The sequence below is a fragment of the Cyprinodon tularosa genome, unplaced genomic scaffold (assembly GCF_016077235.1).
Source record: "Cyprinodon tularosa strain WSP-4 unplaced genomic scaffold, ASM1607723v1 ctg270, whole genome shotgun sequence".
NCBI lineage: Eukaryota > Metazoa > Chordata > Actinopteri > Cyprinodontiformes > Cyprinodontidae > Cyprinodon > Cyprinodon tularosa.
In genome coordinates this window covers 1,408,517-1,436,365 of record NW_024038975.1, presented here as the reverse complement: position 1 = coordinate 1,436,365, position 27,849 = coordinate 1,408,517, and the positions used below count along the sequence as shown (strand labels likewise).

Here is a 27,849-nt window from a genome sequence, read left to right as displayed (position 1 = left end):
TGATTCACATACTTAAAACTCCTACACCAGCTTTCATTTCTAAACCTCCATGACTGGAAGCCTTTACTTATGCTTCTTTTTTTTTTTTTTTTTTATCTTTTTTTTTGTATTAATATCAGAGCAGTGTCCCTCTCTCAGTGTTGTATTTTATGTGAAAACCAGAACTCTTTACATTAGAGTCCTGGAAAGTAAATCGATCGACTACAGAGTAAGAAACGGAGGAAAATAAAAACAAAAACATTCCTTTAGATCAGCCCAAGCTACCGACGTGAAATGTTTTACAGAAAGCAGTTTTTAAGATACACTGACATAATATGTACATGGTTGGCATCTTTTTTTCTTGTTTTTTTTTTTTTTTGTTTTATTGAAAGCCGTGGTTGCCTGGGCCGGAAAACTGATAATCGCACACATGACACACCCAAAAAAACATACAAAAATACTATATCTTTAACCTACTAAGAGTAAGACAGCTCTGCAATTAGTTCCATGCTGTGACAGAAAATAAAAAAACAGGTTACAACAAATAGACGCTTTTCACGCAAGTTTTTTTTTTTTTTCTCTTTTCAGAAATATACCAAAATATACATCTAAGCTTTGGAATTACTGAGGCTAAGGACTAAAAGCCAGAGCTGGGTTTTGTCTCTTAATACACATGCTGCAGGGCGGGAAGGGCGACACAGACACAGGATAGACAGAGAGAGAAAGACAAAGAGAGAGAGATATCTTTGGTATCTGCGTTTGTCAAAAAGTTTAAATATTTGGATTTTTGCTTTGGGATAGCGCTTGTGAGGCCTGGAAAGCCTCGCCTGGAGTAAAGCCTTCGACAAAAGTGTCACCGAAGCCCCGTCGGTCAGAAGGTCTGGGCCGCTCGGGGACGGACCGTGATGCATAGTGCCACAGAGTCTGTAGAGAGGAGACGATGATAAAGGGAGGGTTTCATGACTACAGGGTGTTTATTCCTGGAGACAATGGGAACAGATCTGGGTGGAGGAGAAGATGAGAGGTTTTTCCACCATAGAAAAGGGAGGACGGAGGCAAAGGTCCTGAGCAAGTACGGCGTGCACAGGATCCACCCTCAGCATGTATTAAAAAACATCACCCAGCTATCGCCACATTGGTTGGTGCCTGTCACAGAGGCCCGCTCAGCCCCCTCCGATCCCCGCCCACAGGCACTGAAACCGCTGCACCGACAGGACGCACATTCACTTCAAAAGAAAAGCAAAACTCCTTACAGTTGAAACGTGTTGGGAAGGGTGACCCGAGGGAAGAAAGGGGGGGAGGAGGTGTGCAGCCTGGATTAGATGCTGAGCAGTGAGGCGGGGATGGGCGAGACGGCGGCGTTGCTCGCGTACAATCAAGTTAGAAGTCTTTGGTTAGTGTTGGTACCACAGGAAACCAAGAGCGGGCCACGACAGAAAGAAACCTGCACATACTTGTACCGGGTCAGAGTGACCTAAAAAAAAATTAAAATCATAAAAAAAGATTGTCAAACTTAAAGAGAAGTGTTCAAACACAAGGACAACTGGTAGAAAAATAACTAAAGTGGCAACAAAGGATTGCAGATTTTGCTTTTAGCTCTGACAAATGCCAGAAAATACAGGTGCATAAGTGGTGAAAACAAAAAACAGCAGATATTCAAAAGCACTGAGTAATCTGCCTCCACCTTGTGGCAGTACAGGTATGCGCAGGCTTCTCCAAGGACTATTTTTTCTTTTTTTTTTTTTTTTTTTTACTTTTAAAAACATTTTTTCTCCTAAATAGATTAAAGCAGGTTTCACTCAGTCTTGAGTTAGAAATGAGGTATACAACAGTTTGTTTTGCCGTACTGGTGGTCCACCATTTTTCCTCCACAGCAAACCGACATAATCAGGCTGAAAATAGTCGCCTGGCTGAACCGCGAGGACGCCTTGAAGTCTCAAGATCACCTACTGACAGTGAAGCACTAAAAGCCAAGAAAACAGCTCATAAGGATAAAAAGTTGACCACAAACCAGGTTTTTCCCCCAAAGCAGGCTGCCAGAAGCTTGTGGCCAAATCAGTAGATGAACTCAGTCCAAAACAAAGTCAGCATTCCTTTACAACAAAACGTTTGATAAAAGAAAAGAAAAATCCCTCAATACACCAGCTGAAAGATGGGGGGGGCGTGGGAATGCACCATAAAGGTGGCAGACAACCCAAACACACACAAAAAGCAACTGAAATTATAAGTAGAGTTTTTCCCATCCTGTCGAGAACAAAAACATCATTCCACTCTTAAAATGCCCCAAAATATCTATCGTTTCAGTGAAATTAGCCCTCGCCACACACAATGCTACAATGCTCAAGTCTTCTACGTAACAGTAAGGCATAAATGATAACGTTAATCCACTCAGTCGACATATGAAAGCCAGTGATCGCATCCTCTCACGGTATACAAAAACAATCAAAGGCATAAAGTTAAAGAAAAATGATTGTTAAAGACATCACAGCAAATCAAATCCACAACAAATTAGATTCTTAGCCTTAATAATAATAATAAAAATAAAGCATTAAGGTCAGATGCTTCAGCGTCTTGAGCTCCGCTAGTCAAAACGGAGGCATCCTCACAGATTTCCTCATATTTTTGGTCAGTTAAAAAAAAAGAAGAGAAAAATCAAAAGCAATAAAAGGTTGTGGGGAGATTTATTCTTTTGAGTTAGCATGATAACCACTACATTCAATCTTGATAACATACTAGTTCAAATATAAAATATGAATATCTTACAAGTGTTTATATATATATTTATATGTATAGAATTAAGAAAAGGTTGTTTCTCTAATTCTTAAGTCTTTCCTCAGATAAATATTTCAGTAACATCCTATGGTGCCAGTCGGTTTGCCATGGTGCAGGGTGAAACATAAACTAGTGGGAAGGGACTGAGCGCCCCCTGCAGGGTGGAGGGGGCCACACATCCAAAAGCTTCAAGAGAAAAAGCTTTTACTTTGGCAAAAGAGTTCTCAAAATAACATTTCAACCTGGAAACATCACTTAAATAGTAGTACTAGAAAATAGCAGTAGTAGTAGTAGGTTGTCCTTTAATGCTATGGTTCCTATGAACGGTATAACCTCTGAATGGCAAAGCCAGACAGTACTTATACATTCTACACCCAGAAATGTCTAAAGGTTAACCTATATTGAAGTGCTGCTGAGGTATATTTAGTCACAATTATTTAAAAAAAGAGGAGGAGGAGGACTGTGTGGACAGATTTCACAAAAATAATGGATACAGGATTCAAAGTCATCATTTGGATTAAAGTCCAATGCTACTTTTCTGTAGGATTTGACTAAATGTGTCTGCAGATGAGACGATACAAAGAGGTGGCGCTAAGAAGATGAAGAGTGCTTTCCGATGATCAGATTGATGCATTTACAGAGGTGAGCCCTCCTGGCAGGAGGGTGGAGACTACTGAACCCTGATTTCCACAGGGTGTAGTCATAAAGCTATAAAGGAGGCATGTGGGCCCCTCGACAGCTCGGCTTCCCGTCGGGAGCTCCAGCAGCAAGTTGTTAAAGCTATGTTTCTGTGATCTGAATCCAGCAGCACCAAATCGGGGAGAATCTGGCAAACTACTTGCAGGGGGTGGAGGGATAGTAGAAACCTTATGAATAACAACATGCGTGCGCCGACAGGCACAGCAGTTGCTGAGTAAAACTGCTTTGGTTCGAGCTGTTGTTTTATGGCTGAATATTAGCACTACAACAACAAAAAGGAAATAAATCCATTAGGCATGGGCTGGTTTGCTGTATCAAATTATACCAGGGTTTTAAAAAGCTGCAACTTTAAAATAAGCTAGATTGCAGTTCCTACCTCGAAAATCCGCTTTGTGAAATCTTTTAGGAACCATAGGTACCACTGCTCCAAATGCTGCTGTGCATTGCTGGTCAGCTGGCCAAATGAAGGCAGCGAAACCTCTCTTACTTACAACACATAAAAAATAGGCATCTCTTTGCAAATATTTCCAGCCTCCAAAACCTTAATTTCCAGTAAAGGTTACAATGTTAAAATGACAATCAGTCATGCTGTTAGATAACAAAAGATTAGCAATTTGATCGAGATTCATGTTTTTTTATCTATTTTTTCTTAATAACGTAAAGATTGTACCAGCCCATGCCTACTTTATACTATGGTTTCCAAAGAACGTCAAAAAATGCTACCAGAACAGATTAGAAAAGGAAGCAAGCCTTCAAATGGCTCTAAAAAATTATAAAAAAAAAAATTGAGGGCAAGGCCCAGGTGGTAAAAATAAACGGTTTTGTAAAAAAAAAAAAAAAAATTCTAACAACCAAACCCCTCCCATCCCTCTCATTTGTTGGCGAGTAGTGCTGCCAATTTAGAAAAAAAAAAAAGTTATCTTTGGAAAATGGTAATCAAAATATTGCATTTTTATATTCTGTTGACAATGAAGAGAGATTCTGTACTCATAAATATATCGACTAGACTAAGCTACACTGACTACACACAGCGACTATTTTAACAAATATTTTTGGTATATCTTAAAGTACGTATTCATTCCTCCCAAAAACAGGCAGACTGCAGCTCATCAATCCAGTTTTTTTGGTACAGATACTGTGCACAATTCCATTATAGTACTACTATTGAAAAGAAAAAAGACTCACGATAAACTAACCCCAATGAGCCAGTACCACCAGCACTAGTCCTCCTAAAGAAAAACACACAGCCAGAAACTGATCTGAACAATCTGCAGAAGTACATTGCAACCCGAACCATCTCAGTCAGAGGTGAGGCTCCAGCCTGCTCTCTATAAAGCTCTTCACACAATATTTTGAGCTATTTTCCGTCCATGTCAACAATCCACAACTAGATCCTTGTTTTAAAAAAGCTTGAAGGCGTCTTGGTCGCCATAGCGACGCGTAAAACTCAGTGTTTCCAGAGAAGAGATGCAGAGAGACCCGCCCAGTCACCTCCGACCCTTAAAGCAACGATAACCTTTAAATCGGCCACTTATTACTTATTTTTAAAGCCTTATAACCATGATTAAAAAGTGATAGGTGAATATTAAAATAATCAAGAATAATAATTAGAACTATAAAGATCTCAATTTGAAAAAAAAGGACATAAAGCAAAAGGGAAGAAACAAAAAGTTAAACTTTGATATGATTAAAGTTAAAGCCTGTCAATGAAGAAAAAATAAAAGTTAAAGACAAAGTGATGCACAAACCCTAGTTAGTCATGATAAACATTGTGAAATTAGTAAAAAACATTCTAGTTTAAATGTTAAACTGGAAAACATTTTTGTTTTTTGGTTAAAAGCATCACAATTGACTCTGAACTGGAGATAGAAGAGAATATGTACATCATAGAGATGGTGGCGAGTTTTTGTCCCTCCTGGACTGGAGGGCTCAGGCCAACATGAGAGTTTGTGAAACAAAATGTTAAAAAGGAGAGAAAACAAAAACTAGGCCCAATTACATTGGATGTCGTTTTCATTTTGGTGGCAGCAAATAGATTTAATAATGTTCTAGTTCTAATCAGAAAAGTGTGGAGCGGGTAGTGAAGCCTGCGTATTCAACGACCGTCTTATTCCCTATCCCGCACGGCGTGATGGGAGCAGTGCTCGTGACGGGAAACGTGGGCCTCAAAACCCGGGCTTCACTGAGCCTTGGAGGCAGTGGTAATGGTCGAGGCTTGCACAGGCACGGCAGCGGTGGTGGCCTGGTGGTGGGCGTCGGTGGTGACCTGCAGCCCGCCCGTCCCCGCCGACACCAGGCTTACGGGGTTGCTGGTGAGCAGCGACAGGTTCTGGGGGTTAAGGAAGAGCGGCGTTGTCACCAGGTTGGGTGTGTTGGAGCCAGAGGTGTTAGCGAACAGCAGGTTGCCGCCTTCCAGGGATGTGATGGGGATAGAGCCGCCTGATGCCAATGCTGCAGAGGAGACATGAGGATCAGTTTCTTTAAACATTAAATCTTCCTCAATAATTAATTAGGAAGCAGGAAATTGGATACATTACACCAACAATTCAAGCCTCTATTTTAGCTCACTTTGATTATAATGGTTTACTGCTGATGGAACCCAACTTCCAATATTTACGGAAATTGAGTGGAAGGAATCTTTGGTATGTGCTTTAAGAACCTTAACTCTTCATTTTTTTGCTAAGGAAACCCTTAGCCGAGAATAAGCACCTGCTGTTAAATGAGCCAAAACAAGTATTACGTTAATATAAGGTAATTCATTTATTTCCCCATCAACATCTATTTTTATTTGCCTTCTATTATATCTGCTTCTATATTTAGCTTTTGACCTTATTTACTAACATGCTGCGTGAATTGTAAGCACGTTTTCATCTAGTTTTTACATAGTCTTCATTTTAAAACCCAACAAATCAAATGAAAATTGTTTTATCACAGCTAAAGAATTATTACTGATCTTGCTTTTCTACAACTAAAATGAGATCTGATCGGATTTTCTCTCCCTCCTGTATTTAGTCATTTATAAAAATTGGAAATGACTCTGATCATTGTCATTATAATTAGGGTTTAGTTTATTTCTTTATGCATCAAAAAAGACAGCTGACGAATTATTCTCTTTGTATTTCAGTCAGTGAAATAAAACAGAAAAGATGCGCATGTTAAGAAAACACAATCTGTGTTAAACAAAAAAAAAACAAAAAAAAAAAACAGAATCTGCAGATTTTTCTAGTTATCAACCATCAGCAGGACATTTGTTTCTCTATTTGGATGAACAGAAATTAAATGCATTGTTTAAAACTATGTTCTAATTATGCAAATCATGTGTCCTCATTCAGCGACTGCTAAGCGTACAGCTACTAATTATCCTGAGGACCTTTAGTAATAAGGTTTGGAATTATCCTTATGTGCTTTTAATTAAAGCACCCATTTGTTTTAGAGTGACTCATTTATCCAAACCTTATTAGGATTATCTGATCTCTGCAGTTGGATTTAGCTCTCTATATGCAGGGAGCTTTTCAAAGACTGAAACACCTGCTGGTGCATGATGAATAATAAATTAGCTTAACAATAAACTTCACTTTACAGCTTTTTTCTTGGCTTCAAGACTTAATTAGATCTGCTTCAAAATCTGCAATGCTTAGTTTCATCCTCCACCAGAGAGATTGTTTTATGATAGCATTATTTTGATTAGGAGCCAATTCTCTAAGTCATTTTTTTGTTTTGTTTTGTTTTTTCTTTTTTTTTCTTAACCTTTCTTAAGAAACCCTTTAAAACCCTCAATGTATGAGGGTATAGAAAAATAAAGATGAACTAACGACCCTTTTCATTAGATTCTTGCAGTGAATTAAGCCCCAAAGGATTAACGATTTCAAAAATAGCTTTTAAGGTTGCAAATCAAATATGGAGGATGTTATCTAAATTTAAATTTTGAGAAATTCTGATGTGCAGACATAAAGGCAACACCAGCAGAATGTTGCCATCAGTTCGATTGGATCCATCCATGGTTGAGGATGCAACTTCTTACCTAGAGTATAAAGAGGGTGTTTTACTGGATGGTGATGCTAGCACACACCTTGAATTGTAGCCAGAGTGTTGTTATTCATAACAGCTGGACTCAACGTACTGCCGAGGCCACCAGGAGTCAGACTAAGAAGGGCGCCCCTGAAGACAGACACAATTATCAAGTCAAATTCCCACAAAAAACTGAGCAAAATACAGATTAATCAAGAGGTCTGATTATACCAACCCTGGAGTGAACTGTGATGACGCCATGAGTCCTGGGTTAAGGCCTGCAGCTGCAGCCATGGCTGCAAAGCTTGCACTGGTGGGCAGCGCTGCGGTGAGCCCCGGAGCTGCCAGCATCACCTGGCCTGTCGCTAGAGACGTAGCTATGGACGTCGGAGTGTGCGAGACCAGCGTCTGGATCCCGGCTTTGCTGTCTATGGATGGGGACTGAACAGTGGTCGTGGATGGGCTTATAGATGGAGCGCTGGTTGATGTAGTAAGTACAGGTGTGGTGGAAATGACAGATGCAGTGTTTGTGGCTCCAACTGTTGTGCCTTAAGGACAGAAAAGAAAGGGAGAAATGTAATTTCTTCACATTACATAAAAATAAGCCATTTAAAGCAGAAATGTTTTTAAAACAACTCTAAAGCTTCCTCCCCATTTGAAATGCTTATATAAATATGCAAATTGGTTCCAACTAAACCTCCAGCATTCGCCTTCAGCTGTTTCCTATTGAACTAAAAGAACCACACGAAGCTCCACAACAGGATAACAGAGCCATGAAAACCAACACCCAAAAAATAACCTAAAACATCTGTGATATCAGGCTTAAACAACTAAACAATGAATACAAGATGAATTATTTTAGTCATTAATTGGTAGTAATAATAAAGGAATAAGCAGACATACATCAGCTGCAGGCATGCAGACACAGAAGGTATTTGCATATTTATAAGTCTGTGTGTGCCGACTGACACACAGCTGTAGATTTGCAGATATGGTATTTTGATGCAAAGCTTGTTTTTATATATAAAAAAAACAACAACAAAAAAACCCAACAAAGCTTGGATTAATAAATGCTATTCAAGGCTTCAGGAAAGTCATTGGGATAAATTGACATCTAGGAGTGGGCCAATGTTTCACCTGTGAAAGCCAAACTGGAGACACTGGTGCTGGTGAGAGGCATCATTGGGTTTACAGTCAGGGTGGCGGATGTGTTAATAGTTGGACTGCTAACAAGGCTTGCTGTGCTCGCCACCTGGGGAGGAAAGGATGAGGGAGAACTGAGTCAGCTTCTCTCTGCCTAAAGGTGTCATCATCAGGTAATCCGACATTTTCAGGCTTAAATGTGTGAGCTGGTGTTAGGCCTCAGTTAAAAAATTTTTTTTCTTAGTGTAAACCTGCAAAGCCCACATGTGCACGATCTCCACAGAGCTCAATTTTAGTCAGCCTCCTTGATTTATATAATCCTCTGAAAAGTGTGATTTGCTATCACCCGTCTCTATTCTACCAAAAGGAGGAATTCCAACATTCGCCTGCAGTCGTTACATGATGCTGCTTGCATTATTTTTCACTTTAGGTGAGAGTAGGTGAACAGGGAATTATGCAAAATCATGAAAAATTGCTAATGTTGCTAACGTTATATTCACATGAATGCACATACAAGCAGGTCAAATTCTTAAGCATTTCCTCATAACAATATTGATACCGATATTTAGGAGTCAATATAGGTTTTATTTGTATATGCTGCCAGTATGCAATGTTTGGAAATATCATCCATACGTTATGGATGCTAACGTATCGTGCGTAAAGAGAAAGATGTCTGTTTTTATTTAGGATCAACGTAACTGGATCTTTAATCCTTTAATAATTGGATTTGTGGATTGATTAATTGTAACATCCGCCTGGTTAGTAGATCAGCTCTGCTTGCGCTACCGGTTTAATATCAGGCCTTAAATGTGAAAGATCAGTTTAGCTGGAAAACATTTAACACAGCACAAAAAATGTTTTAGTATGATGGTGTGTAGTTACCAAAGGGCTGCTAGGGGTAAAGATGGTTTTAATGGAGGTGCTACCTCCTCCATTATTGACACTGCTGGGCGGGTTTATCCGCTTCTCCTTCTGTCGGCGATTGCAGAACCAGACCCGGATCACCTCCTTCTCCATGTTGAGCTGGTCGGCGATCATGCTGATCTCCTCAGAGGTAGGTTTTTGGTTCTGCTTGAAGAGGGCAAAGTAGCCAGGGATTCCCTGTCAGCACTGAGGAAACTATTGCACTGTATTATCAAAAACCTAACTAACGCCTCACGATTAGTGAAATTAAACATTTTCAGTTAAAGATAAATTTATATATTTATATATATATATATAAAAAACCCCAACAAAATAAGATTCTCACCTCCAGAAAGCTCTTTTCTAAGGCCACTCGAATGTTGGTCTCGATACTGGTCCTCTTCTTCCGTCTGCGGTTGATGCCCTCTATGCCCATGCCCGGGGAACCCAGCGCACTGGGGCTGGACAAGGACTGGTCAGATGACAGGTTCTCTGCACAAACAGCACAGACACAAAGAGAGGAGAGAGAGGTAAAGTAGATCATACAACACCCACACCCTCTGAAACTTGTGTCTACATGTAAACAGAGCTACATACAGTGCCTTGGACGTTTTATACCGAAACGACAAAATTGATTTTTTTAGGGATGCAACTAACAATTATTTTGCAAATCTATTACTAAATTATTTGACAATTATTTAAATATTAATTAATCATGATTAATTTGATTAATTGTTTCAGCCCTTGATCTTTATTGAGGTCAAGTATGACAACTAACACTTAGTTGTGCATCAATGAAGAGGGAGGAAGTTCCACTTGTGTTTCTTTGAAACAAAACAATATTAATATTGACACCCCAGAGTCAATACCTTGTAGGAGACAGAGTGGACCAAAATGTCTGATCTCAGCCCCTTTTTCTATGTCTGTTTATTCCAAAAAAGTTAAAAACAAACTACTGGACTTTGTTTTCCAAGTTTGAAGACGTTTCAGTTCCCATCCAGGAATCCTTTTTAATAAAAAATGTCAAAATTTGTGTCAAGTCCCACAAACCAAGCCTTGTTTTGGTTTAGAAAACATGCAAATTGAACTGGAAGAAAGGGTCCGCCCATTAGGAATGGGGAGTCGTTGAATTCTTTGTTAGCCTACAATACCCAATATGGGTCTATGCCTCTGAAATGGGGAGTCGTTAGGAGCATTGATGGACTGGCTGACCAGGCGAGTTGTCTTGCTCCCCTGCATGAGGATTATGGCAACGGGGAGGAATCAACTCTATCGCTACGTTATAGGTTTTGAGAGCTGGAATCTGAGTCCACGCCCTCTGTTTAAGGTTGGCTTTTCTCTCTTAACACTCCCCTTTCAAACCACATGTATTCTTTGTCAAAAATGTAAACATTCTGGTCCTCAAAAGAATGTCCTTTGTCAAAAAGGTGTAGAAGTACAGCAGTCTTCTCAGGAGGAGGCAACTCTCCTGTGTTGAGCCATGTGCCTTTGGAGAGGTTGTTAGGTTTCTCCAATAAAAAGATTAGAGCATTCCTTACTGCACTGAACTGCATACACCACTCCGTTCATCATAGGTTGTGTCTTTAGGATGCACTTGCCTCTGTTAAAAGGTCTTGCTTGGTTTGAAAAGAATCCCCATTTCTAAGAGGCAGAACCATACGTCCGGTTCAGTTTACATATTTTTTAAAGCCAAAACAAGGCTTTGTTTGGGCTACATTATAAAGCTTGGAACTCAATGGTAATTACCACATTTTGAATAAAAAAACATCTTCAAACTTCAAACAAAGTCCAGTGGATTGTTTTTTAAATTCTTTGGAATGACTGTGACCTGGATGACTGAGAATCTTCATCAGCAAATGTCTGTTTATCTCTTTCATGGTCTGTGGTTAACTTCAAACTGGACTTCTGGTTTCTGCCAATACTGTTTTTTTATTCCCCCACTTGTTTTTTCATAAAGATTGGATTTGTGATGTCCTGTTAACTAATATTCCCACTTGAGCTGTGGATGTCTGCAGCTCCTATTGGATTTAATTTAGTGGTATATGTGTAAAGAGATTCCAAAGGTCAGCTGGAAATTCTGCAATCATTGTGGTCCACCATAGAGAATCCCCTTAAATACATTGTTATGTGGTTGCCATTGTTATGTTATGCCACAAAAATTGAAAAATTTCAAGTGTGAATTATTTTCATGGCACTGCATGTAAAAACTCAGGTCCATTTTCTTTACCAAACATTCCTCAACCAGACGCACATGGCTGAAGTAGCTCCTCGGTGTGGCATGGAGTTCTTCAAAATGCTGCTCATAAGCCATTTATTTCATTCAGGAGTATTAGAAACACCAACCAATCTGCCTTGGATCAAACTTAAGTAAACAATCTGGTTGACCAGGTGGGTTTAGGGACAAACCTGCATCATTAAGCCACTTCTCCAGCAAAGGCTTGAGTTTGCACATGTTCTTAAAGCTCAGATTCAAGGCCTCAAAGCGAGAGATGGTCGTTTGGCTGAAATCATTTCCATAGAGCTTCCCCATAGCTAGGCCAACATCACCCTGCAGGTTGGGGGTAGACAAAGACAGAGAAATATGAGAGCTATAAATTATTAACGGTCTTCTAGTCTCCTGGCTCTGATTAGAAACATAAAAACTAATCTCTATTCATCAAAATGACATCATAAAAAAGTATTTTTTGGGGGGCATTTCATAAAAATATTCCCGGCAGACCTTAAAACGGCCAAGATGTGACTTTCACACATTTCCCTCATTTAAAAAGCATGAATCTATAAGTATGCAGACTGATCCTCGCCTACATTCCATCTGCTGGCCTGCAGCTTCTAGACCTCAGCTTGGCTCAAAAGCAGAAAAACTAATTATGCTACAAGACAGGAAGAAGTCATTTAGAGAAAACTCATTCCGGGTTTAGTTTTATTATCTGTAAATTTCTCAAATCATGAAACAACACAAAGCTTAAAGCAGCCTCGCATTGGACAGAATATTAAAGGGCTATTTCACTTTACCCCTCCTTTTTTCTGGCGTCTGGTCTCATTCCAATAAAACTCTAAATAAAACAATGTAGCTAGAAAATTGATCAAATATGGACAAAATTATTCTACAGCCAATAAAAGTCTATTTAAAGTACAGCTTGTGATCTTTGAATGAATGAATGAATAAGCTAGGTTTGAACAGGTACACCAGCGGTCTTCAACTCAACCCTCTCAGAGCAGAAGTCCTGCAACCTTTAATATATGATTTGCCCCTGTACCTAAATCAAATACGTAGACAACTGGGTATTTAAGTCAGGGGTTTTGAAGCAGAGACGAATTTATAAGTTGCAGGACACTGAACCCAAGACCAGTGAAATATATACATTATGATGTGCAAAGCCAGTCCTTTTAAAGATAAATCAATGTAAAAATCATTTTGTTATCTGAAATATTTAGGCTTCTTTCACAGGACAGTATAAGGGCTAAATAAAAAAAACTTGAAAACATTTTACCTTGCATAATTGTGTTATTTTCCCACACTTATGCGATAAAAAAATGAAAAGGCTTGTTTTCTACTTTTCCCAACCTTTACGCACTACATAGAAGTAAGAGCCTTGATCGCAACAGTCAGGTGAAAAGATTCAAAACATAAAACAACCAAATCTGAACCTGCGGTATACCTGTGTGAAACCCAGTTTGATTCGTCGCTGTTTGAACGTTTTTGCAAACTGCTCCAGCTCCTCAAGGTCACTGGGCTCCTCCATGGTGGGGGTGTCCAACCGCTTGGGCGGTGTCTGACTGTGGGGCAGGCTCTTGATGTTTGTAGATGGTGTTGTACAGGTTGGAGAAGCAGGCTGAAGATGAAATATAACACATGATTTATCAAATCGGTTCTAACATGTAACATTTATAACTGACATAAAGAGTAAAAAAAAAAAGTTTGATTTGTTCGAACCCCTTAAGTTTGTATGAAGAAAGTGGCTACAAACCTTAGTAGCAAGGGTGATGCTTGGTTGAGTCGAATGGAGGTTAGCTTGGCTTTGAGGTAGTTGAGTTAAAAGACTCTGGGCTGGCAATATACCTGTAGAGTTATATACAACAGGATAGTTGGAACAAAAACCTGTTCAATATCCTTCAAATATTTCCATTTTAAATTCTCCAAGAAAATCTACTTGCCTTGTTGGCCCGACGACGTCTGCGAGATGATGTACTGAGCGGGCTGTAAGGGTGTTGCAATTGGGTGGCCAGGCTGAACCAGGACAAACTGAGGCAGGGTTAGATTCTGCGGTAGCTGCTTAGTTGAAAAATATAAAATTAGGCAACAGTTTGCACCCACGTTTGGGCTCAATGTGAGTCAATGATGGCAGCTTACAGGGGCGATCTGGATGGGCTGTGACAGGGGCAGCTGGGTAATCGGTGTGACTGCGGTGGCCGAGATGTTGGCTCCAGTGTTGCTGTTCTGCTGGCTGGCTGAATGCTGCTGCTGCTGCTGCACGGCTGCAGCCAGCAGATGAGCCTGGGCCTGCTGGAGCAGCAGCTGCTGTGCTGGGCTCAGGGTCAACTGAAGGAAAACACAGACAGAAGACGTTAGATAAGAGCTGATGGAAAACCTGAAGTAGTAGCTAATTTGCTCTGAATCTAAGGATATATTACACAGATTGTAAAGAAAGTGCTCCACTGTATCAGTTTTTACATTAAAAAAAGTCTGTTATTCTTGAAAGTAATCTGGATTTTTTTTTTTTATCAAGAATTGGTTAACTAATGATGCCAACAGCAACTTCAGTGATGCTGATGAAACAGAATCACAGGTTGTGTTGGTTTGTGGGCCTTGCAAAAGCATTTACAACCCCGGAGTACTTCTCAGCTTGTTCTGGTGTCAGCCATGTGTCGTGTTGACGCTCATATTCAGTGGAGTCAAAAAGCGGATCAGATTATGTGAGTTAAAAATGAAAGAGTGGGGAAGAAGAACATTGAAATAAAACCTTCCTTTATGTTTGGTTTAAGCCAGGGGGGACTCAACAAATCTGTGGAAATGAGGCTTTGGTCAGATGAGACTAAACTGTACTAGAGTTGGAACAGTTAATCAGATTAATTTTGATTTGATTGAAATAATCGCCAACTAATTTAGTAATCGATTAATCATTAACTGAAGTATAGAGACAAAAACATGTCTTTAGCTGACAGAGGAACACACTTAGAGGAGTAAGTATACCAAAAAATATATAAACATTTTGCATTTAAGAAAAAAAAAGTTTTCTCCTGTCAATTTGCTCTATCCAGAACTCCTCTAGTGGAATTTTGTAAAAAAAAAAATCTTCTACAAGGAACCTTTGGCTATACAATAATTAATCGAATAATTGAAGAAGTTATCGACAGATTAATCAATTTGCAAAATAATCATTGGTCTCAGCCCTAAAATTGACCTTTCTACCCTTTATGCAAAATATTACTCGTGGTTTAAAACTCCCCGTTTCCATAATAATGCATATTGTTGGTAGCATCAGGCTGTGGTGATGTTATTAAAGGATTATTGTTTTAAAAGGGAGAGTACCTTGTTCATAGAGCTTGTTTGGATCAAAGTTTGGATAAATTTGGACCAAAGTCCAGAACTGAATCAAATTGAGAATATAAGGAAAGCTTTAAACATGAATGCTTATAGATGTTTTCTATTCAATGTAACTAAGCTTGAACTAATTTTAAAAGAATGGACACAAATTTCACTCTGTGTAAGGGCAAGGTTTGGAGGGAAAAAAACAAAAGACCAATAAGTCCTTCTGCTGAACATCTTGTGGTTGCAACCAGAAGGAACTTCCTCAAAGACAGACTCTGGGGAACAGGGCTTAACTGCACACACATTGTTCAAGACTACGACAATCAGCTTGATTAAAAACATTTATATCTGGTTGAAAATTTGATTAGTCTCAAGTGCTTCAAGTGTTATAAATACTTTGCAAGGCACAGAATCAGATGAAAATTAAATTTGTAGGAGTTAAATGCAGAATTGAACTTTTCCCACAGATATCAAAGACTAATGAAAACTTCAGAGGTATTGTAAACACAAATATGAGCCAATAGAGGCAAAAAGAAAAAGGACCCGTGCAGCGGAGCCAAGCAAAAGAGCGAGTGAGATTGTTGATGTTAAACACATAACTACATGCACAGTAAACATTCACTCCTGCATTGCACAGCAGCAGCAGGTGAACCAGCCATTTGATCCCCTCAAGGCTTTGGGAAAGTGGTGGAAATGAAATGTATGGCATGGTCTTTTTATATTTTCTGTCATGGAGAGGTTTGAACATACACTAACAACCACAGAAATGAGCAGGCAGGCAGGCAGATGAGGCCAGAACTTATCAGGGGAAGCTATCATTTCATCACGTATTGTTTCCGAGCAGAATTGATCGTATTGAGGTGTAATCAAGGGGATGCATGGAAGGACAAGGTCGTGACCAAGAACAACGGAGCCACTTACTCCAGCAATCTGTCCCCCTGCCAACATTAGCTGGGTCTGAGGCAATACGCTCTGCTGGACGGAGGCAGGAAGAGCACCAGAGTCTTCCGACTTAGACTGGTGGAAGTTAAGCGGAGAACAGAACTTAATTTGATGTCTTTCAAGTCAAAATCATAAAAGTATGAAGAAGACACTGATGCTTATAATTAAATACTTAGAAATAAAGCACTGAGCTATATAAAACAAATGCCTTAAAAAAAATGTAACAGAAATCTAATTTCTCTGCTACCCGAGCAGCTTAGTCAGAATGCACCTTTTCGTATTTAAGCAGTGAGAGGAATTAAAATTAAGGCAGCGATAAAAGTGGGAATTGAAAATGTGTCGCAGCCTTCAGAGACTGGAAAAAGTGAAGTGAAGGGAGGAGAGAGCAGAGATGCTAATTAAAATAACTGTTATGCAGCGCATGTAAATTCTGCATAGATTTGCATATTTTCTACCATCTGTTTCCGAGCAACCGCAGAGCAGCTAATTAGCATACATGGTTGATTAATCTGCCTTGTTGCCAGGCGACACCCAGAAAGCCTGGCTCATTTAAATGAACTCTCTTTGCTTGCAAATGTTGTGCTGATGAGCGAACCTCCCCTGGAACTTCATCTTTCATTTTTTTTGTGCAAGTACTTTTATGAATATTTAAAGCAATAGTTATTACAATGAAAACATCTACTGTAACACATCTGCTCTTTGGAAAAAAAACAAAAAACAAAAAAAAAACCCCAAACATTTAAAGGTTAAAGTATGTGCTGCAGCTCATGCAAGCAGGCCTGATGTGTTACCTGTTGGAGGAGCGCTTGTGCATGTGCGTTAGAGATTGTGGTCGGCACAGACTGCCGCTGAAAGTCCAGTCCATTTGTTTGGACTCCTAAAGGAAAGAAAGACAGACAGTCAGACACATTTTCTAACCAGTGAATGAACTGAAAAAGCAAGAAAACAACAATCTGCAAAACAAAAATCTTCAAAGAAAAGAGGAACACAAAAAATACTTGCAGGTGGAAGGAAACCATTCTTTAAATGCATATGAAACAGCTGCATATTACTGATTATGTGCTTTAGTGTTTGCATTTGTGGCCTGCATAAGAATATGAATAACAATGCAAATTCAAACAGTGCATCTTCAATATCTAATGTGATGTCACATAGCAGTATCAAAACGTCGCTAAAGCATTAATTTAAAAAAATAAAGAGAAATTCAATTAAATTAAGATCTTTTTTGAATGCTGGTGATTAAGATGTGTTTACAGAGCCCAAAAGGATGGCTTGTGCTGCAAAATTTCTATAATAATATTTGGATCTGATAACGAAACCTGTTGAATGAGCTGGTAAGACTTTAAAAATGTATATCTGACCGTGCAAAAAAAAAAAAAAAAAAAAGTTTGATTAAAATGAAATAAACTTAAAAACAAGAAAAAATGGCTGATCGATACTGACCGGTGTTCCCGTCACCACTTTCCATTTCACATTTAGTAGTTTCTGACTGATTATTCACTTTAGCATCTGAAAGAACCAGACAGAGACATAATGAGATACTCTCATATATCAACTGGTGCTAAAATATAATTCCCTCCCTGCATTTAAGTGTCCAAAAGTATTTCACATTCACAAAAAAAGACTGATGAAGAAACAAGTTGATGTTACAATCACGTTAAATAAATCCTAAGATTTGCATGTAAACATTCCAGATTATCCTTTTTGAATGTTTAGCAAAGTGTCCTGCCAATAGTTAGAACCCAGCAAAGCCCCCTCACAGCCTTAAAAAAAAAAAACTCACCGGCTCTAGTTCCACCTGTGCTTTCCTGCATGTTTGCTGGACCTGTCACGTAAAACCGCTTCGACTGGGCAACCCCACCGACAGGATGTCCAGAGTCTACTCCTTGCTCCTACCCGCACCCCCCCCCCCTCTCTTGTTTTCACTCTCCACTGGTCAGCAGCGAGCACACAGAGACACAGGGACACCGTGGCAGTCTCTACAACACGGTCTGCTGAGCAACACTGGGAAACGCACACTGGGGAAGCCAACAGGGTTTAGGCAAACAGCTCTCCTTGCTTCTCTCTTTTCTTTTCTTATGGCTCTGCCCCCTTCCTCTAGCACTCCCTCTCTGCTGCTGAGATCGGCTCTACTCTGAAAAACTTCTCTCTCTCGTGCTTTTGCTGGAATGAAACAAACGACAAGTGCAGCTGGCGGCCTCCTTCAACACTGCCATCCCACCCCTCCTCCTCCATCCAACTCTATAATGAAGCATAATCAGTATTCAGCTGATTAAAGCCGTATGCAAATCTGTTCCTGCCTCGTTAGTGATGCAAGGCTTTGAAGTCCTGCGAGCAACGCATTTCACACCGGGCTCTGAAAGCTTTCTGCATAATTTAAACCCCTATAAATATTTATCAGCTCATTAGCATATTAATTGGATGGCTTTTGGAGGACGATAAAAAACAGGGGAATAAGGACGACAGAGAGGGAGGGGGGTTGGAAAGTGCTCAAACTAGCACTTGGCGCAGAGCAAGGCAGGGAGGCAGCAGCACAAGACCAATTACTGTGTGAGCGCTGGCCTAAAAAGTAATTAGCTAAGAGCAGGTAAAGGAGCTGGAGATATCCCAGAATGCAACGTAAGGGCTGGCAGCAGTGATTTTGTAGGGTTAGCTTGATGAACTGCTTCAATGGTGTGCTTGTGACTGTTCGTTCAGAACATCTCCAGGAGCCGTGGAGACTGGGCCGGGCTGCTTCAAAGGGAGGAGGTCTGGGTTTTGTGTGGGAGGAGGGAAGACGGAGAAGGAGAGGGGTGGGGGGGCTTGAGTTGAACTCGCTCAATCGGAAATAAATAACTCCACATTAATCCACCAGCAGCTTGTCATTACTGTGAGAACCCCTGCGGCGAAAACATTCCAAAGCGAATGACTTCAGAAAGTGGGTGGCGGGCCGCTGACGTCTATGTTTATGAAGTGTTTGGGGGATTAACATATTTAGATTAGCTTTACATTCCATTAGTGTTTCGTTTTGGGGGCCCCTTTTAAAATTCATTCGGAGCAAATGCTTAGAGTTAATGCGGCAGGGAACAACCCAGTTATGGAGCTGCACAGGTGTCCAACCAATCGCAGTGGAATGCAACGCTGTATTTGGGTCTTCTGGGGAAGGGGCTTACTGACTAAATCCACAACAACTGGTCCTGGCTTAAGGCTTAATCAACCTCTCCATTTATCCTGCTGCCTGACCAAAGGCATTTATAAATATTAGCCGACCAACACAGATAACCCTGCTAACAACATAAACAACTAATAAACAGCTGATCTTTCCTTACTTTCTGCCACTACATCTAAAAAAACACAGCTGGGCAATTCATTGCATTTGCAATACAATCTTAATTTAGCTAAACGCAATTTTCAAATCACAGAGGCACTATATTTTGGTGATATTACATTTAACAAGAATAAGTAGCTACATTTCTCCTTCCAACCCTATAGATGGCAATAATATGCTTCAAGTGGGTTTGCAACGACACAGACGGGAAGAGAGATGAAGGAGGTTTGCAGATTCATGCCTGCAAGCATTGATGGAAAGTAACAAAATACATTTACTTGGTTACTGTACTTAAGGACTAATTTGAGTATCTTTAGTTAAGAGATTTTATTGGGGAGAAACCCATAACTTTCCTTCCAATACATTACGAGGAACCTGCTAGTTACTCATTCCTTCTGGCTCAGCTTAGCTTTGTAATCCGCTGTTGCTGTTTTTCTTTCTGAAATGCAATTTCAACATGGACACCACTGTTTTAGAGATTTGCATGGCATTCAAAAACTGTGAGAATCTAAAGGCTGATCTTATTTGTAGTCTGTCCATATTATTAAGGAGTTATTTGTGGCCATGAGGCCAAGATGTTCAGTAGGGCGAATTATAGTTTCTTTGTGGTAATAGATTCAATGTTAAACCACTATGCCACATTGAATGTGTGTTATTTTTATATGAGAAATAATCAAAATAGCTGTCCTTATTTTTTTCCCCATTCTTATGCTGAAGTTCATTACAGGTTGGTGTAGAAGCTTTAGCAGGTATTTCTACGCATTATTAAATCAAGGGATTTCTGAAAGTTACAAGGTTCTTTAAAATCACTCTGAAAATTATGCAGACATATACTGATATTAGAAAATGTTAATTGTATTTTTGAATACCTAAGTACTTTTAAATGCAGGTACTTTTAAATAATTGAGTATTTTTAAAAGTGATTACTTCAATACTTTCACTTGAGCAGGTTTTTAACTGAGAAACTTTCACATGTAGTTGAATAAGATTCGAGTATTAATACTTTTACTCAAGTACTACTGTTGAGTACTTCGACTACCACTGACTGCAAGTAGAAGTTAGAACTTTTTCCACAAAAGATTGGTTAAGTCACCCAACAATGGACTCTGGACAAGCAAGCTTTCAACATCATGAAAAATCCTAAACCCTTTAGTAAAACATTTATACGATTGTGGTTAGTGAAAAGGAAAGTAATAAATCACAATATTGGTTCAAAAATAATCGCAATATTCCATTTTGGGCTATTTTAACCCCACTTAACCCTAACCCACCTTCTCGTTTTATCCTACTATTACCTACTACGTCATGGGCTAAAAATAGAGGTACCTCAAGAAAAAAAATTTGTGAAATTAAATACCTAGAAGAAAATAACTACCGGTACCTAAACTTATTTTTTCAGATCAAATTTCCAACAATTTTACTCCTAGAATAAAGCATTTTTCTTTTTCTTCTATGAATATGCCAAATTTCATATCTTGAGGTTTGTCAGGATTCGAACTAGAGATGCACAGTGCATGTAAAAATAATTGTCATCCCAGTCCTTATCTGCACCATCACAGAGGATCACTAGGATGCAACATTATGCAGTTTTCAATTTATAGTTTCATACATGCCAAATATGTAGTCTTAATGTAAATTTAGACTGTTTGCTAAACTCACACTGCTCTCAGAGCCCACATTTAATTAATATTTTCTAGCAGCTAAGACAAGTGGCTCAGGAAATGTGATCATCAATTATTCGATTACATTGCCGCAGGCAGAGTTTAGCGAAATCAACTCAAGTTAAATGTTTTCTTGATGTCTCCCATCCTAGCTGGAATCTAAAAAATAAACTTTCTGACACTTCCTTTACCCAAACTTCAATGGTTTTTCAGGTTGGAGGAACTTTTTGTCCTACCTATTTAACACAGTATATGCCTTAAACTAATAAGCAGTCTAATTTGTGGAACGCTTTCCTGCTAGACATAAAGATTTGATTTTTTTTGGATAAAATAGCAAAACTTTTGCATTAAAAAAAATCTAAGAACACTGAATCATACATAATTATATTGATACTTGAACAAATGTCAACTTTTTTTTTTTGTAAAAAAAATGTACATTTACTTGTTTAATAGAAACGGTCAAAAAAGATTTTGAAGTTCTTATCTGAATAGGGTATACCTGGAAAGCTAAGGAAACTATGCATCTTGTTTTCAAGCAACCAAATGAGGAAACAAAGAAGAAGAGAATGCAAACTTAGTTATCAGCAGCACTCCTACACATGCACAGCTTCTTGGCTGAATGGCTTGCAAAACCACTGAGTGGAACAATGCATTATACAAATATCCTTTGCAGAGAATTTTAAACCGTTATCTCATTAGCGTTGTAATACGGGAAGGCTGGCTGAATACTGCAGGGACATTAATGTGAGCGGAGAGGTTCGACACGAGAGTGAGCAAAAAGTTAATTAGCACATCCTCTTTCTGAACTACAACCTTTGTTTTTTTTTCTGCTTTAACAAAGTCTGTGTTTAAAGTACTGCACATTTAGGTCAGTCTTAGCATCATGCAGGGTTGTTTTATTGGTCTAGGAGTATGGACAAGAAAAGTTACCTCTGTGGTTTGAAACAAAAACGTCCAAATAAAAAGCTTCTAGCAGTTTGAGTGTAAGAAGCCCAAAAAAAAAAAAAAAAAAAGACCAGAAACTGCAACTGAACAGGGCCAACGAATAAACCATAAACCAACACTACAGCACACCATGTAATCTGATGAGCAGTAATGGCTCGGACACCTCTGTAAGCACAGTGGTTTCTCTCATGGGTGGTCATTAAGCAACTTTCAGTACACTAGGAGAAAAAAAAAATCCAATAGGAGCAAATTAAGATAATTTTCCCAGGGACGACAAGCCTTCCATTAAGTACATGCAGCAGAGGTTAGCCACATGACTCACTGTTGCATTTTAAAATCACATGAACATTACTGATGAATGACATCTATATCAGCTCCAGGATATTTATGTAGTTGTTCATTAGTCTGAATTGCTTCTTGGTACCACCTTACACACACTTTATTTTTCTTTTCTAGCTGAAAAAACTTGATGTTATGAAATATTCTTACTAATCTTATTGTTTTCCAAGGTAACACATTTTTTCCCCATCAACTTAAAAAAAAAAATGCCACAGTGCCACTAGAAGTATTCAACTATAAATTTGAATTATGCTGGTTGCATGACAGCCGTAAGGGACAGCATGGAGATTATTGCCTGCTTCATGCAGCAACTTGCACACTGAGTTCCTATTCCTCCTAAAAGCCTCATTAAATATTAGCTTCTCTTGCTACAATGTAAACACAATTTTACCTTTACTTTTAGTCAGCCTAGGCACCACTCAAGTTTTTTTATGCCGTTTTTATTACAAAGCATTTTTTGTTACTAATCAGAATACATTTGACTATTTTTGCATGTCATTTGACAGTCAGAGTAGGAGTACTTTTTTAAACAACTTCCCAGAAAGATAAGAAGTCCTAAGCCAACACAAAACTTATCATCTAAAATGTTGCTTGCATCACAGTAAGTAAAAAAAAAAAAAAAAAAAAAAAGCAGCCTGTCTAACTGGAGCCTGCATGGAGGCCCTCTCAGTACTCTAAAATGGCATGTCCTGAATTTATTACAGCGGGTGTTGCATTATTCATAACAACCGTGTTTACATCAATGAATATTCATGGTGAAAGTACAAGGCTAGAATGAGGGTGGAACTATGAAACTGATTAAACTAGAAAAGTAGCTTTAGTTTGAGGGAAACATTCAATTCTCAGCTACTATTTCTAAAGCCTGATCTAATACAAGCCTTTTTCCCTACATAAATTAGCACATCTTTCACACAGTTTTAAATGCACTACAGAAAAAAAAATGCAAGTAACATGTATGAGGGTGTCATTACATTCAAAACATAACTACATTAAATGGATGGATGGATGGATGGATGGATGGATGGATGGATGGATGGATATGGATGGATGGATGGATGGATGGATGGATGGATGGATGGATGGATGGATGGATGGATGGATGGATGGATGGATGGATGGTCAAACTTCTGATGTCTGTAGATCTGCTCCCCCCATAGTTATCCAGAACTAGAGACAATTTCAAAGATATTTTATAGCATAGCAAAGTCAAATTTCTTAATGAACCAAGTAGAGGAGAACAGGAAATCTTAATTATGGTTGAATGAGCTCTTAACTGTTAAACCACTGGATCATAAGAAGTCTTACTAACCCATTCTGGGTGCACTTATCTGACCCAGTCAAACCATTTTGAAATACAACTTTCCTGTAGAGTTCAGTCATTTCTTCTGCTGCCATTTCACATTATCAGTTCATCTGGAGCATTTGCATTAGAGTACTTGTGTGCTATTTTTGCACATTCAAATACCACAGCATCATTATTGGCAAATTTAATATGAGCGAGAAGAAGAAGCAGCCAGAAAAGCTACTACTAGTACTACTATTGAGTGTGTTACTATCAGTCAATCTGTGGCTGTTGATTCTGCTCCAATCATTATATCGGTGATTAGCTCATAGCTGTGCTGTCCTCTCATAAAACAGTCATTTATTTACTATGGGAGGTTGGCATCGGCCAGCCACTAATATCAAGCTTTATTTTTTTTTAAACAAAGATCTACTGTCATGCTGGCTCTAAAGTTTGAAACTCCTATAATGTAATAGATGGTGTCCTACAACCAGTTTAGTTTTTTTTTTTCCCTTCCACATTCCCAAAACCAGTGATTAGTTCAAGGGAAATACTCTGTAGAAACTTCTGTTTCTTGGAGAAAAGCCACCTGGATGGTAAGTGAAAAGGCTTCAAACTTGGAAAACAAAGTCCAATGGATTATTATTTTTTTTAAGGTTTTTTTTGGAATAATTGTGGGCCTAAATTATGAGAGGTCTCTAGATATTTCTGTTTGCAAACTCTCACCAGTAGAAGCTGTTACTTGTCCACCATGGTTTGCTGAACAAGGCTGTCCCAGCAGTAAGAAATTTGAGCAAAACCGGGCTTAAGTCTACAGTTGGCAAACAAATGTAATTGAAAACATTGAAAATATATCACACAATTTGGGTTACAATGTTTGTATTGATGCAATATTACTAAGCAATACAGCAAGAATCTAACACCACCCCAAAGTCTAACAGTGGGCTGCAGTTTTGAGAATTTCCACTGATAAAAAATCCCAGAAAATTATGGATTGACGTTGACGTTTCTTATTATTACAGTTTTTTTTGTTTTGTTTTTTTTGTGGAGGCTCAGACTAACAGAACAATGTTGATTTCCAAATAACATGTAAAAAAATCAAACAAACTGGCATTTGAAAGCATGTCTATTTCAGGATTTCTATAATAGTAATTAGGGCTGCAATTAACAATTTTTTTGCATATCGATTAATATCTCGATTTTTTTTTATTAATAATCAAATAGCCAAAGGTTCCCTAAAGTGGATTTTTTACTAAATTAAATGAGGTGAAACTAAAACTTTTCCTATTGGTGCGTTCTGGATAGAGCATATTGACAGGAAAAAACTGTAAAAACACATATATATCTTTTTACAATTTTTATATAATTACTTGTCTAAATAAGTTTCTCTGTCAGCTAAAGGCGTGTTTTAGAGTCTCTATACTCCAGTTAACGATAATAATTTCTATTATTTACAAATGTTCCAATATTAATCCTAAAAATATAACATTCTACAATAATAAATAGGTTAAAAGAATCAGCTATCTTTTCTGTAAATATTTCACTATATTATCCCAAAATTTTCAAAAATTAAGCACTTTTTCATAAGACACAGATAACATGCATCAATGTAAATAGAAAATTACAATTGATCAGGAACTTTTCTTATGTGGTAGTAGTCAGATGTGACAGTTATAATTTCTTAAAGTCAAACAATTTTACTTTGTGCCTCTTGATATACTGAAGGTAGGTTTAAACAAATAAAATCAAATAAAACAAAGCATATAAAGAAATGGAGCCCTAACTTCATTCATTTTGTTTCCAAATCCAGAAAGCAGCGTGCAAAAACGCATCCTTCGCATGGATTTATGTGGTTAAAATAGACCAAATGAGAAAAGTAACAGCATGGGGTTAAATACTGCTTGTCATGCCGTGTCTTGCCTGGTCATGAAACCAGCATGGAGAATAGAACGAAATAATAATCCTGTCTGTTATTACTGTGGCCTCCCGGAAGTGGGCCTCACCACCCCTCCCTGTGCCTCAGGGGGATAACACAGGTACAACCTCTGAATTCACCACAGCTTCAAAAATTCAAGAAAAGGAGGGGGGAAATCCAAAACAAACATTAGGGATCAATAAAGGCTGAACATAACTTATATTTAAATCCAGACAGAAGAATCGATTCACTAGACAAACAGATCACACCTCGAGAAGAAAAGTACAGAGCAACTTCTTTCAAGTTGCTCTGTGAATCAACAGCTCTACAAAAAACTGCTAAGATCACCTAAGAAAAAACAAAACTAACACCAACTGTGGTAAACAAGAAGCTAAAGTTAACTCCAGCACGTTGGACTAACTAATAGGTAGCCACTCAGAGGATGACTACATGAAAATAAAGAATAGGATTATGGAGCGGGTAAAGTATGGTGTTGACATGCATTTGGTCTGTGAGCTCCTCAGCTCTGTGGGGAATATGCTGAACTCCGCACTCTGGCTGAGGGAGGCCTGCATGAATAACACAACAGGCTGCTGCTGCTGTGGCTCCGCTGCGCCGAGCACAAAAGACAGAGGCAAAATGCTAAGCTGTAGAGAGGAGAAAGGGGGGAAAAACCCACGACTAACCGAGATGACACTGTGGTCTTAATGCGAGTCATGTGTGCCGTGTTTGGATTAATATATAACAGACGTCGTGGTTGTAAAAATAAAATTAAAAAAGAGCGCTCAGTCACTGCCTGGCCGGTGAGAGAAAAAAATGAATATGCAAAGTTCCCTCAAAAGCCCCACTGTGGGCATCAACACAAAGCAACGCGTTGACCGGCGAGCTAACGCTAACTGACTACAACCGAACTGTCTTCGGAAAACACACATATGCGTTACATATGAGCCAGAGCCACGACGGCGATTACTAATAAAATATGCTAAGTTGTATTTCTCGACCGATGTATGAATATGTAGCGGCGTACGGGCCGTGTAATCACACAAAGGGGGAGGCATGTTTCCATGTATTTCTGCCGTCGCACTGCAACAGCTCGTTTCCTCCTCTGTCAAATTACAGTTTAGGCTATCTGTGTAAACTAAAGCAAAGGCTGTTATGATCCCCGTCGAGCGGTCTTTCTGTGTTTCATCGGCGTTCTGCTATCATAAATTGCGAGTAACGCAGTTTGAATATGAGTATGAATATGTAAAATGCTGTAATCATTACCTGGTGCTGAACCCTCATCTTGACTCGCTGCTCCTCCGTCCGCCATTTTGAATATTTAACCAGAAATCCCAACCCTGAGCCAGCCAGCCAGCCTCACTGACACAGAGGGACACACACACGTTAACAGCTACATATTCACACAAAACACACAAAGTTCAAGTTAAAAATAAACAATAATTGTGTTCCCCATAGAAATATACATGGTAGGAAAAAAAAAAGAAAAAAAAGGGAAGAACGGAGGCAGAGTGGATTCTTCGATTTAATGTGTTCTGTGTGGTATTTACATATATAAATAAAACAGTTTTCTTCTCGCTGAAGAGGATTAGGGCTACTGAAAAAAAAGTTAACTGATTTTTAAATATGTCAGTTTTATATGGGAAAAAAGTAAAAAAAATTCTGACTTTAATCACAGAATTTTGATTTTAATCTCAGAATTCTGACTTTAATATCAGAATTCTGACCTTTTTCTCAGAATTTTGACTTTAATCTCAGAATTCTGACTTTTTTCAGAATTCTGACTTTAATCTCAAAAGTCTGACTTTAATCTCAGAATTTTAACTTTTTTTCTTAAAATACCAACTTTATAATTAGAATTCTGACTTTTTTCTTGAAACTGGAACTTTTTTCTTAGAATTCTGACTGAATTCTAACAGCTAACAAACGTGTTAGCATCAACTGTAGCCATGTCTGTTTTAGAGATTAGCTCTCTTGTTTCAATGACATTCTGCTCTTCCATTAATGAAATAACATCACTGGGGACCCCTCGGACACGTAAAAAGTGGCCTAATTTTATAATTTTCCACCATTATGTTACTGGCCCTTTCAAACAACTCACATCTTTGTCAGTGAAGCTGAATGCTCCCACATCTCTTCCTTCATGGTGCCCATCTTCATTAAGATCCAAAATTCTGAGATTAAAGTCAGAATTCTGAGATTAAATCAGAATTCTGAGGAAAAAGTCAGAATTCTGAGATTAAAGTCAGAATTCTGACTTTTTTCTCATATTATACTGAAATAACATTTAAAAATCTGTTAACTTTTTTTGTTTTTTCAGTGGAGCCTTGGAGCGGAACATTGAGGGGGCTTGAAAGTTGACAGTCAAGTGATTGCTTGCTTAGACTGATTATTCAAAAACACAGTTTTTAATCCCACAAAGTC

The 27,849-nt window shown here is 38.7% G+C and overlaps 1 protein-coding gene across 11 annotated transcripts; it reads right to left on the bottom strand.

The window, feature by feature from the left end:
* Nucleotides 1-44: 44 nt before the first annotated feature.
* On the bottom strand, nt 45-26,822 carry pou2f1b (POU class 2 homeobox 1b). 11 transcript variants are annotated; one of them, XM_038289716.1, is made up of 15 exons: nt 26,692-26,820; nt 17,420-17,485; nt 16,768-16,853; nt 15,956-16,051; nt 13,856-14,044; nt 13,660-13,777; nt 13,473-13,564; nt 13,164-13,337; nt 11,911-12,052; nt 9,851-9,996; nt 9,484-9,669; nt 8,596-8,710; nt 7,694-8,006; nt 7,520-7,608; nt 45-5,901 (listed from the first exon to the last, which is right to left on the bottom strand). In XM_038289716.1, the coding sequence occupies exons 1-15, from the start codon at nt 26,735-26,737 to the stop codon at nt 5,630-5,632; spliced, it is 2,130 nt and encodes a 709-aa protein (XP_038145644.1). In that variant the 5' UTR covers nt 26,738-26,820; the 3' UTR covers nt 45-5,629. The 11 variants fall into 11 exon arrangements, with proteins under 11 accessions (XP_038145644.1, XP_038145642.1, XP_038145643.1 ...); XM_038289714.1 differs by having other exon boundaries at nt 9,851-10,005; nt 26,692-26,819; XM_038289715.1 differs by having other exon boundaries at nt 9,484-9,672; nt 26,692-26,819.
* Between the last annotated feature and the right edge of the window lie 1,027 nt (nt 26,823-27,849).

What these genes read in the sequence shown, in the direction of transcription:
- pou2f1b (XM_038289712.1), bottom strand. Translation starts at nt 26,737, where the DNA reads ATGGCGGACGGAGGAGCAGCGAGTCAAGATGAGGGTTCAGCACCAG. An exon ending in TTACCCCTAGCAGCCCTTTG is followed by an intron (nt 8,711 to 9,483) that starts GTAACTACACAC and finishes TTTCCTCCCCAG; the next exon opens with GTGGCGAGCACAGCAAGCCT. An exon ending in CACTCTGGCTACAATTCAAG is followed by an intron (nt 5,902 to 7,519) that starts GTGTGTGCTAGC and finishes TCTCCTCTGCAG; the next exon opens with CATTGGCATCAGGCGGCTCT.